The sequence below is a fragment of the Schistocerca nitens genome, chromosome 11, assembly GCF_023898315.1.
Source record: "Schistocerca nitens isolate TAMUIC-IGC-003100 chromosome 11, iqSchNite1.1, whole genome shotgun sequence".
Classification (NCBI taxonomy): Eukaryota; Metazoa; Arthropoda; class Insecta; order Orthoptera; family Acrididae; genus Schistocerca; species Schistocerca nitens.
In genome coordinates, this window is record NC_064624.1 from 177,261,689 (window position 1) to 177,275,223 (window position 13,535).

The 13,535-nt window shown below is 36.2% G+C and overlaps 1 protein-coding gene across 1 annotated transcript in view; it reads right to left on the reverse strand.

Moving 5' to 3' along the window:
* The window catches only part of LOC126212751 (vitellogenin receptor-like), a 175,219-nt gene that overhangs the window by 75,801 nt on the left and 85,883 nt on the right, over positions 1-13,535 (reverse strand). The window contains exons 18-19 of the mRNA XM_049940159.1: positions 7,691-7,843; positions 945-1,124 (exon numbers count right to left, since the gene is read on the reverse strand). Coding sequence (XP_049796116.1) covers positions 945-1,124; positions 7,691-7,843 — 333 coding nt within the window. The remainder of the gene's footprint in view (positions 1-944; positions 1,125-7,690; positions 7,844-13,535) is intronic.

Consider the following 13,535-nt stretch of genomic DNA (forward strand, 5'->3'; position numbering starts at 1 on the left):
TGGTTTGACCGGAGGCTCTCACTAAATGATCAGTTTGGCATCCATCAGGTTTGGTTCATTACAGGTTATGGCAATACACAGTGACCAGATTAGTGACTATAGTGGGACTAAATTATCTAGACCAGAATTGTGATTAACTGGCAGTGACAAACTGAAGTTTGTAATAGCAGAATTACAAAGATGGACATTACATCAGTCAATAGGACGACTTCCTGATAAGCTTTTACTACAGAACCATGAACTCTATTGAAGTTAAATATTTTCAGTTCATATGAATAATTTTTTTTAATTCATGTGTGTATTTGTGTTTAAAGGATACCAGCCACCCATAATGTCCTCTCCCTTGTGGCACAATACAGTTAAGTATTACATCATCTTCATTACAGAAACTGACATTTTGCTGTCAACAGATGCTTTTGTTTGCACTTTGTTTTCTGGTCTTAAATGGCAGATTTAATCTGCAAGAAAAGTTTAATTTTTGTGTTAGTCTTATGTTTTATTGCTACAGTATTCTTCTGCAGTAATGGGCTAAAGTAAAATGTTTTGGATGAAGTATTGGTTATTAATAAACAAAAATTTAAGTGGAAACTAAGTGAAAAATTCCAAGATTCTAAATAATTGCTGGATTTTCCTAGATTTGTCTGGGTGTATACACCCTGGATTAACATGCCACTCATTTCACTTTTTTACAGTTACACACACTTTGTATTTATATAGTTCTTGGGCAGTTTTAATCATGAAATTGTCATTTATATATAATTTTATCTGGAATGTTTGACAAATTATATGAAATTTGTTGCAATATTAGTAGCAATGAGAAACTACTCAACCTTAAAATTGTTTCTTTTTAACAAAGATTTTCTTCCTGCACCAGCTCCTGTGCACTATTCATAAAATGCACCCCTTAATCTTTCCAAGTTACTTCAACCTTGAGCAGGAGTCACAATCTGGGTCTGCTTCCTGAAGTCTCAGAAGCTGTTGTCCCACAAAGCTCACCTGCTTCTGTCCCCTCATCAGGCACAAGTGGCTGCAGCCACCATTCCCCCGATGGCACGGGTGGTTCGGCAGCAGCGCCACTCCCCTCACAGCAGTCAGCACTACGTGGTACGTGTCGTCCGCAGCCACTGCAAAATGATACTTCGTGTACCAAATGGTAAACTGATGTGAGGGCAAAACTGAGGAACACATGGCTGGCCACTATTTTCAGGATTTGAAATTCCAAGTTCCACAAATCCACACAATCAGAGAAGAAATTGCTAATGTTACAAGTTTCATGTGTTTTTATTGGCAATAGTTGCCATTTTCACTCCTTTTAAATAATGGTCAGCTACCCAGTTCTTTTACATGTAAACTTTGGTCTATATTAGCACACAATCTCACTACCACATTACAAAAAGTAGCACACACACAATAAATAAATAAATAAATAAATAAATAAATAAATATAAAAAGAAAGATGATGAGACTTACCAAACAAAAGCGCTGGCAGGTCGATAGACACACAAACACAAAATTCAATCTTTCACAACAAACTGTTGCCTCATCAGGAAAGAGGGAAGGAGAGGGAAAGACGAAAGGATGTGGGTTTTAGGGGAGAGGGTAAGGAGTCATTCCAATCCCGGGAGCGGAAAGACTTACCTTAGGGGGAAAAAAGGACGGGTATACACTCGCACACACATATCCATCCACACATATACAGACACAAGCAGACATCTCACAAGCAGACCTATTTAAATATGTGCGTGTGCGTGTGTGTCTATCGACCTGCCAGCACTTTCGTTCGGTAAGTCACATCTGTTTTTAAATATATTATATACACATACATATATATAATTACACAAATAATTTGCAGTTACCAATAAGGGTTGCCACCAGCTGTATAAAGGAATGACAAAATTTATGTTTTACTGGAACTCAAACCTGGATTTTCCACTTGTCACAAGTAGTCCAGCACAAGATTTGTCATTTCATTGGACAAGTGATGGCTGCCCATATTAACACATGTGAATACATTTGCTGTATTTCATAATGTCTGTCATTACTGCAGTGTCTGTTCCTTCAGACATGCAACCGTGTCTGAAAAAATATACTTCTGAACACAGGCACTGTATTATTGTAAATCTGTTTTGCTCTGAATCACTTAATATATTAAAATTTTAATTTTAACCATAAAACCAGATTCCATATAGGTGTGTAATCTACATATTACTGCAGTCATAAGCATTAATTTGAAAATAAAAGTTATTAACTGAAGTTTTAGACTGCTAGCATTTAATGTAAAATTACACAATACACAATTCTCATGACAAATTCATGCTAACATGTTAAGGCAACACCTACATCAAGACCAGACTCCCTGCTCACTAGGCAAGTCACCCAAATACTGCGTAAGCTGACCACAATCTCAAGTCAATCCCATGCTCCAAGAAATTCACTTTTATACATTTTTGCACAAAACCAGTGTTTTAATATTTACTCCATTTTGTCTGGACAAGAGAAGGGGTAGAGATGATCACAGTACAGTAAACAATAGCTGTCTTACACCCAACCAGTAAACAATATGGTTTATCTACATACCAGCTGCAGCTCTGAGCTGTAACACCTTAGTAACAAGTAAACCACTAGGAATTTGTGGCAACTTAAATGTTTCAAGGCACAGAAAAAAATCCAACCTCTAGACTTATTTCCTGGTGTCTCCAACACATGCATAGCACCAATCTATAAGATGAGAAAATTAAGCTTACTCTTTCCCACTGGGTGGGCTCAAATTGCACTGTAATGTTTGAGTAGACACTTCGAACAGTGTTATCAGGGGTTATTACAGTATTCTTAAGTATGGAGTGAAACATTTCTTCCAACCTAGAACTGAGCTAAATTAATTGTTACTTTTCAAAAGCAAATGAATGTGACATCTACTGCACAAGTGGGAGTACCATTTAAGTCAACCATGCAGTGTGGCTAACAGATCATTTGCCAAAACATTCTTCACGTGTGGGTAATTAAGACCTTAAAACCAACAGAGGCTATCTTTCTGAAGTGAGCTTCAATGTAAAGGAAATCAAGCCTACACGAAGCTACTTTAGGAGGTAGTTTTCATTTTACCAGGTTTCTATTAGATGAAACTGGTTTGCTGGGTACATGATAATTCAGAAGACACACTGGACAAGATAAAACAGGACATTACAATTCCTACTGTCATTTATACTATAGTATGTTTTATGAAGCATTTCAACCTTTTCACAGTTGATGTATACTTCCTAACCAAGATTTTACTTTGAAAACCCTAGATTCAAACAAACATGGAGCTGGTTGAATTTGTAGGACTTTAGTTCTAATTTTCAGAATTTGATGTTTATTTTTATTGGTGGAAATGTAATCATGAAAGATTTTTCAATCTTATATTTTGATATCGGTATACAGTATGTTAATCTGTGAAGTGTTAACACAGCTACAAATTTTATGATTACAGCTCAGTGCTGCTTTGAAACCCGGACGGGTGGGGGTGGGGTGGGGTGGGGGGGTGGGGGGACATGAAAATTATTTCTGTGTCATTTGGACAGCACAGTTTAATTATAATGGGCTCTAATTTGTTAAAGCAAACCATGGACCTGGCCACAGCTGGAACTGCAAAAACTAGGTTCAGCTACATGCCACTTGGCACAGCACAACCACACAGTGTCAGAACTTGTTCGATGAGGATCTGTGATAATACTGTTTATATTTATTGGTAAGGATGAAGTCACAACTGACAATGTCATTAAAACAAAGTAAGCAAAACAATTGAGCAAATATGTTTATGTAGCAATTTTGATTATTAATTGTGCTTCATTTTGTTGATAGGCCAAGCTGTCAACCAAGATTTTTAGGTTGCTGTTGTGTGCTCATTGACTCCAACCCAACTGAATTATTGTTTGGTTTCACTTATTTGTGACCGTTCTATTCCCATCCCCACTATACTTTTGTTTACGAGTTAGCACTGATTCTGTCAACTGCAAATTTAGCATATTTTAACTCTGGTGGATGTTATAGATAGAGGCACTCAAATTGACTGCCAGATCCCAAGCATTATTTAAATTGATCCAACTGTCTTTGTTTAATAGGTTTCCTGGCATCTTTATTTCAGTAAAAGAATTACACTGTACCAGAGTTCACACTGTGATACTGGTTTCATATTTCATTTCACAATTTTGAGGTAGTGCTCTGAGACAGTTTGTTCTGTTTTATTCATATCACTGAAGTCAGAGATGCAAAGAACATCAGTCTGACCCAGCTAAGAGATGCAACATTAATACGGAATATAATATACACCCAGATTTTGAAGACTTAGGACAAAAACTATCCTTTGTTATGTTGCTCTATGAGGAGAACACAAGTGTCATACCAAGATTTACCAGAATCTTCAATTGAAGACAAGCAAGCAGTTTCCCTGCAGATACTCTACCACTTCCAAATAAACAATTTGGAATGTTTGTGGAACTTTGTGCCTTTTAGTGTGTAAATAGTACAATTGAAGCAGTGGTACAGTGGCTATTCTTACAGCTTCACATTTTGTGCTCTGTTTGAAACCTGCCTTTATTTTTGTTGTTCATTTATCCACTATTCAGAGGAGTTTACAACAAGAATGTTTTCTTGTGTATATTTAAATAGTGTTCATATTTGTCTCTTTAATGAATTTAAGAAAGAATAAATCTTCGTGAAAATCCTTTTTACCTTTACCAAAAATGAACAACAAGTTCCAGTTTTTAGAAAAATCAACAAGTTCCAGTTTTTAGAAAAATCAACAAGTTCCAGTTTTTAGAAAAATAAACAAGTTCCAGTTTTTAGAAAAATAAACAAGTTCCAGTTTTTAGAAAAATCAACAAGTTCCAGTTTTTAGAAAAATCAACAAGTTCCAGTTTTTAGAAAAATCAACAAGTTCCAGTTTTTAGAAAAATCAACAACAAGTTCCAGTTTTTAGAAAAATGATTACAAATGGCTTGCAGTGAATTCATTGCTAACATGCGACATCTTCATCAACCTTTCCAAACTAATTCCTATGGAGAAGTGACACTGCCAAAACTGTCTTCTTGCAATGCTCATGGCATTCAAAACTTTCAAATTTTTGTATGATCAGTATCATTTAAGGGACTGTACCGAGTCTTGCTGAAGACTAGACATAAGGAATATTCTCATTTTGGTTCTTTTATTAAGAGACCAAAAGGCTTGTAACCCCCAGAAATACCTAACAGACATTGAACTGAGTCACTGCTGATGATACGTCTGTTCACTACATGGCCAGAGTGGCACGCCAAGTAGTCTTGCTGTTAAATATGTTGGAGGAATGCACTGTTACAAACAGGGTTTCAAATTGCAAGTCAACACTGGCTTGTTCTACCCTCCCACATCCACTGAATAGCATGCTGTAAATTACAACTGCATATTTTTATCACTGATTACAGCACCATCAGTCACAATTAAGACAAAATTTACATAAGTTTTGCTGTAGCATCTTAATTCGCAATAAACTGTGTAATAACTCTTGTACATGGGGAAAGAAAGGGAAAGTAAAGTAAAAACCTTGCTTCCATCCTGTGATTGAAAACAAGCCACACTAGTAGCCATTGTGTCACTATTTTGGCTGAGACTAAAGTGTGCTTAAAGACATCTAAATTATATCTATATTAGATACAAAGTGACTTCAGAAACTGTCGGGTATCTACAGATAATCCAATACACATTCACTTACTCTAACTTCTTACACTGAGTAGTTTGTGGGAAACTACATTAGAGCACTTTCCATATACTCCTTTTAAGTTTAAGGGAGTGAGAGACATTAGATGCCTCTAGATGCATTGGTTTCACGAGAGTCTTTCCAGATTTGGGTAAGCCTATGGCAGGTAGGTTATTTTTGGTTTTTATTCTGTCTATTTCCTTCCTCAGATATTCTGGCTTTTGACTATTCAGTAATTCAGTCTAGTTGGAATCTGGGTGACAAGTACACAACAGCTACACTTCCATCACTTTAAGGCTATGTCATCAAAATATTGATCACAAGAGGGGGACAACAACTTTGCCGAAAATCTAGGACTGTACTATTAAATCCCGCTGAGAAAGAGACAAGTTTCTATGATGTTTAGAAACAAAACTACAGTTTTTCGTAAATACAGGCTAGAGGATAGAGTGAAATAGCTTATACGGGATTTTATCTTTGAACATGCCAGGATAAATGAGTTATGCAAACAAGATGACACTTTGAAGAAACATCAAAATGCATGTAAAAATAATCTATTAAGGGAGCCATGCAGTAGGAAACTCAAATTTATTCAATATTTTACATTACACCCCAGTCATTCCTGAACTAGAAGATGAATGTATATTCTTTGACCACTGCTTTGCAAGTTTGTCAGGCTGATGCTTAGCAAGTAACAGTTTATCATTGAAGCACTGTTTTGCCCTTAGTGATTTTGAACAGGATAGTACTCATTTCGCAATATTTTATGTAAATTATTGTATGACATCACAATATAGACAATTGCATGAACTTTAAACAGGGCATTGCAAGTTTTAATCCAAGTACTTTCCATGCTTAATTTGTGAACTATTGACACTAACAGGCAACAATCAATAAGTCAGATGGTTAATTATAGTAATAGTTAGAAAAAATTGTACCAAGAATGGTATTTTTTATAAAATCATATGTACACATGGTCTTGCAAGAGGCCCATACCTCATGTTAAAGTAGCAGTTCCTGTTATTGTGTATCATGTCACAGACATCTGGAGAAAGTTGTGAAATGAGTTACCATCTGAAATACTCCATTTCATGAAGTAATCTTATTGTGATTATATTTTATTTACGCAGATTGTAAATGTGGCCAGAACAACTAAGTTTACCAGAAAACCTAAGTCACTGTCCAGATGCTCCAAGTTGCTATGTCTCAGATCTAGTGTAACTGCTGATGAATATGGACAGAACCATCCCCCTACCAACATCAATAGCATGTGTCAAAAGTATGTCACAAACCTATCAGTCAGTAAGGCCATCAAAAACATGCACACAACTGCAGTCTTGATCAACTGATGCCACACTAGTTTCCTGAGACTTGGTGCACACATGTCAATTTTCCTTTTTAATATATTGTTACACTCCATTCTGGATTTTCCTTTGTTAGGTATTATAAAATCTACCTATATCTGTTTAGCTAGCAAAAACATTTGCTAATAGCATATGTTAGAGTACTCAATCCCAACAACTTTCAATAACTGTGTGGGGGAATGCTTGCCTAGAAGTGTTTTCAGAATCCCTGAAAACTAGTATCAGGACTGCAGTAATGTTTCAATGATGGGCAAGACAGCAAGCTGAAAGTTTTTCAGAAATGTGGGCATAGAACCCGGGGTTAATGTCAAACGTGTCACTATCACCTGAGGGTGCAGGAATCTGAGGAAATCACTCCAAAATGACAAGAGGCCAGAATTCTGAAGGAGGCCTCCAAACAGATTTATGTATTCTCCAGTGTAACTGACAGCTCTTGACCTGGTCAGTTAACTTATCTAAGGTTTAACTGATGTTATCAAAAATTGTAAAAGATTTATCCCAAAAGTATTACTTTTTAGGTTTAAATCTAAATTTCTTTGAGAGTACTATGTCTATGATACTTTGGTTCAATTTATCTTGTCATGGCTGTACACTGTCCACCACATGGCATACTTACTAAGGTCAATTTTCTTCACTTTCGAAGCACCATCGAATTTGTTGGCCCAGTACAAGCTGCGCTGGCCATGGATAGTCCAGAACAGATCCTGACCCAGAGCAGTTACTGATGTTGGGGATCCTGACAGCTTCTTGAAGATGTGGTGGTCCATACCTGCAAATATGTTAACTTTACTACAATGTAGTTTACATGTGGAACTTCTGCCACCAAACACTGAATATTGCTTGTGGCAGAAATCAGACTGCTAGCAAACTTAATCTATACACTTTACAGCATTATCCGAGACAATGCAACTAAGATCAGAAGGCTTTATTCTACAAAAATATACAAAGTTAACACCTTTCAGAAACTAGGGATTATTACATTTAATGTAAGTGTTAATCCACTCATTTTCTAACATTTGTGCTTAACAATAATAGCAAATGCAGGATGAATCTATGAATCGTGCAATTCATAATTCACATGGAAATAGGCATCTGGTATTGTGGTTTGTGAATTCCTATTTGGGGCTCATAATGGAAACCAGTAAACACATGCAGATAAACCTTGCTAGTAGATATTTTAAGAGCAAGGTGGGATGATCTTATCCATTCTTGTAGCACTCTTGATGCCAATTTCATTTTTTCCTTTTCTGATCTTGTCAGTAACAAATAGTTACTTCATTAAAATTAGTCACAGGGTAGTTTTCGAACTACTGAATGCTACATTTATAAGCAATTACTCTTTACTATAGATGCACACCACGGAAACTTTTCAATGTTAGATTTTGTTTTTAGATTCTTCTAGTCTACTGAAAAGCACCCATTTTCTCATTGTCAGTAATTACTTTTCCCCAAAAATAGTCTAATTTTCATCTAGGGTGTTCAAATCCTTAAATACAATTGTTTCCAAAATTCAGTAAAATAGTTTTGGGGCCTTCATTTTTCGTCTTTATTAGAAGTTTACTTTTACTCTACTGTGTAAGTTAAAAGTACTTTCTCCCAACTTTTTGATGGGTCCTGAGAATCATGCACACTATTCTCCTGTAAAATAGTACTTTTTGCCATTTCTTAGTTATACCATTTAACTGCAAACTTCTGTACATACTGTATTTCTGTACACTAAGTTGCTACCAGTACCTTACATTAACAGCTAATATGTATTACACAAGCATTTTACAAATTTATAGTTTTTGTAATACAGGTATCTAAACAAGCATCAAGCACAAAGCATAAGTCATCACACAGTCATCAATGTACAAATCTGCAAGTGGGATCTAGCAGTAAACTTTTTCATAATCTATGTTTCTTCACATAACTGGTTAGGGTCCCAGAGTGAAATTTTAAACCTTCAGACTTCAGAGTGTGAAGCTGGTAAGCTTACAATGCCCATGTGTTTAATCTCTCAGGCTATGTTAAATGCTGCAGAGTATTTTAGACAATCTAACCATATGGTTAAAGCCCTGATGAATGGAAGTGAATTTGTGATAACCCACTGTATGGTGAAAAAACTTCCGAAGTAGCTAAATACTTTTCAAGACGAACAATAAGACCTACACAATGTGAAAGTTAGCAATATTACAACATTAAGCAGAAATTTTCTCCAATATCCAAGTTTTTCAGAAATTGCCTTAATAGGTCCTCTTTGTTTAATTTGAGGAAATACTGGAACTGAGATGTATATATTCCTCTTACCTGTAACGTTTAACAAAGACCAGCTTTGACTTTTTTAGTATGTGAACAGAAGATAGCATTCTGTGTAATGTCAACTGCATTTAAATATAAGCTGAAGTCTCAGCCAAGTTGTTATACCGAAGTCCACTGTTCCTTTTTAAAGTTATTCTTAAAATCAGCTTGTGTTTAATGTATTTAAAAAAACTGCCTGCAATTGTGGCTTTAACCTGTTAGTGGCCACTACACTTTGCATGCTTGCTGAAGTCAGTGACTTCTGGAAAACAGCTACAGAAATTAGACCTATACGAGATGTAAGTTTGCAGTCTTAAGAAAGCACAAGACTATTTCTGTTGATTAACACTGTAGGTGATAAGTAACTATAAAACCTGCATCTATGATAGTGCTGTGAATGTTAATAAATGTATTTTATCATCAAAGATTAACTGCACAGTGTAAATACATTGAACTAAGTATGTTCATAACATTGAAGTGTCCATGGTTATGAAGATCTACTTCTATTTCTGCTGTTTAAGAATTAAGTTGCTTAGCTGCTCTGATGCACTAAATATTTGATGTACACATTTTCTTTTATAATATATGGTAAAAAGTTAAGTGCTCCTGTTATTATTCAAGGTCTCTCCCTCCCTGTGGAAATATTTAAATGACAATTTAAAGTTAATTCTGTAGAAGATTGCCCATCTGTTTGTTTAATATCACAAGCAGCTACTGCTCAATATTTAAGCAAGCCAGTTTGCTATCAATGAAATTACTTTGAGTACAAATCCTTACACTGTGGTTACATCACCTCTTTGTAACAATTACTTTAACAGGCAATAACAGTAATAGTTTCATGCTACTCCCACTTAACTTTGAGCTAACTGCAAGTTTTGATAACTTAAAGCATTACAAGCAAAACTGGACCCACTTTTACTAATATTCATGCCCACAAAGCAATTTTTATCATCAGCTTACGTGTAAGCTGTATGAGCATGCAGAATATATGTGGAACAGTGTATTTAATATTCTTTACTTTCCCTAATTCCTTGTTATCTGGAGTCTGAACACATCTCACTATCCCTTTTTTGGGAACAACAGTCCATACATAGTTTATGCCAAAATATGGGAGGAAAACAAGCTGGTGTTATCAGTAAGGAAAAATGTGCAGAATGTAGAAATGAGTAAATCATAGGGAGTGTGTGTCTCAAGACCGGTGTATTAAGTCAGCCCAACCTGTGGCAGTAAACATGCTCAGTTAACATCAATGAAGGTTAATGAACTTAGGAATTCCAAAGCCTGTTTAATTGCACATAGTCAAAGAAAAAATGTAGAGAATCTCTTAGCTGAACAGAAGAAAGACTAAGTATCAGGAAAGTTCCAAACAGCATATTTTTGACAAAATCTAAACCATGTTTGGACTTCAACCACCCTGTGGATTTGCAAAATCAAAATAGTCTCAACATGCGCAAAGCACAGATGGCTCAACAGTTTACTATGCATAAACTGCATTACAGAAACTGAGGAAGCAACAGTTCATATTATGAAGTCTCAATATGAGACATTATGTCTAATTCACTGAACTTCACAAACACACAAATACAATAGACACTGAACTTTTACAATTTTTCTTAAAGTATGGTTTTTCTTCACGTTCTGTGAATGGCATGTAATTATGGTGTTAGTGTGATGTTAGGTTCAAATTTTAGTGTTTTGTAACTATTTCTGAAGGTGGCAGGGGTAAAATACAGGGAGTGAAAGGCTATTTACAATTTGTACAGAAACCAGATGGCAGTTATAAGAGTCAAGGGGCATGAAAGGGAAGCAGTGGTTGGGAAGGGAGTGAGACAGGGTTGTAGTCTCTCCCCGATGTTATTCCATCTGTATATTCAGCAAGCAATAAAGGAAACAAAAGAAAAATTCGGAGTAGGTATTAAAATCCATGGAGAAGAAATAAAAACTGAGGTTTGCAGATGACATTGTAATTCTATCAGAGACAGCAAAGGACTTTGAAGAGCAGCTGAACGGAATGGACAGTGTCTTGAAAGGAGGATGATAATAATAATAAAAAAAAAAAAAAAAAAAAAAAAAAAAAAAAAAAAAGATAATTGAATGTAGTCTAAGTCAGGGGATGCCGAGGGAATTAGATTAGGAAATGAGAAAGTAGTAAAGGCATTGTTATTTGGGGAGCTGAAGAGAAATTTGTTAACATCGGGTATAGATTTAAGTGTCAGGAAGTCATTTCTGAAAGTATTTGTATGGAGTGTAGCCATGTACAGGAGTGAAACATGGACAATAAGTAATTTAGACAAGAAGAGAATAGAAACTTTCAAAATGTGGTGCTACAGATTAGGTTTACGCTGAAGATTAGATGCGTAGATCACATAACTAATGGGGTATTGAATAGAATTGGGGAGAAGAGGAGCTTGTGGCACAACTTTACTAGAACGGATCGGTTGGTAGGACATAATCTGAGGCATCAACGGATCACCAATTTAGTATTGGAGGGCAGCGTGGAGGGTAAAAATCGTAGAGGGAGACCAAGAGATCAATGCACTAAGCAGATTCAGAAGGATGTAGGTTGCAGTAGGTACTGGGAGATGAAGCTTGCACAGGATAGAGTAGCACGGAGAGCTGCATCAAACCAGTCTCAGGACTGAAGATCAAAACATAACTATTTAAGCACAAGTACAAGTACAAATTAGTTAAATTAACTGATGACTGATGCAATTTAAGTTCCTTGTGACAAGTTTTTAGACATACTGTATGCAATGAACCACTGATTGCCAAACAACATTACCTGACAGCTGTTGCACAGGAGTTACGTGCAGAGTGTAAGAAGATGGACAGAGTATTGCGTTAGGTGGCCTGAAGCTTTACAGCAGTGCAAGCTGTATGGCAGTCTTACCAAGGTTTGAACACTGATTTTAACAGGTGTTCAAACGAGACTAGTAAAAATTAAGTGTCAGGAAAGAGTTAAACAGCTTGCAGGAAACACTACCAAGCCCCAAGTTTGTGTGCAACAATGTACAGATTTCTAGTGTTTTTCGAGATTAGTATGTTCTCAGTACCTCAAAGGACATTGCTGTCCTTTGCCAGAGGGCAATTATGAGGTCAATAAGAGCCACTGAACAGTTTAAGGAAATGCCAGGTACTTTAAGGAAGCAGGGAAAGCTATTTCAGAACTGCATTTCAAACATTTCACTGGTTTCTAGAAGAGAATGAAGCAAACCGAGTTCCCAAATTAATAGGAAACCTTTCTGTTGGAGCCTTAGTGACAATGAGGCAAAAGCTAACTTCAAATGACAATTTGAAATGACAAATTCAAATCCTTCATGAAAGATGCCAATATTTTGTACATTAGTAAATTGCCCTGTGACATTGAGGCCACTGCTGTAAGGCAAGAAAATTAGGAACATTACGAATGTTTAAGAATTTTCCAAATTTAACTGAAAGTTTGACATGTAAAGAGAACATTCCTGAAAACCTGAAACCAGTTTGTGGTTACACACACTCCCTGGAGTACACCAAAGAAAGAGCCTTCCACACAATTTGTAGTTATGACAACATTGATTAATTCATTTTTTGGACTACTTAAAGATAATCAATGCTATATGCACATCAGTGAGTGGTACTTGACAGGATCTTTCACCACTGATATGAATACAGCACTGCAGATAAGGTGCTAAACTAACAGTAATAAGTGGGGCAAGTCTGAGCACAGCAGGAAGCACACATTCTGGCAGTTTTCTGTGAAGAAAGGGTCAAAGTCTTAGTATTAGCAAGCTTATGCTTGCTGAATATAAGTCTGAGACATCTGAAGACAGCTGAACAACAGTCTCATTCTAATACTATTTGTTCTTTACCATAGTTTCCACCTGTTGTCACATGGAAAGTACACTCAACCCTTCTGAGCTAGAGCACCACCTGACTTACATGTCATCAATTTAAGCATATCTGGATTCCATGTCCCCTCCTGGCCTTTTACAGATGTGCAAATAGCTCTTTCACAGCTATACCCACACTGAAGTCTAGGAGAAGCATTTTTAGCTTCATTGTACTGTAGATTATTTTACTGTTTCAGTTATGAAACAGACATTTACACTAAACCAATACAGTCACTCTTTAGGAGTCAGTGAGTTGTGTGTGAGTGCAGAAGTACCAACAAAGGGAAAAATGGAGAAAGGCTTAAAGTGACT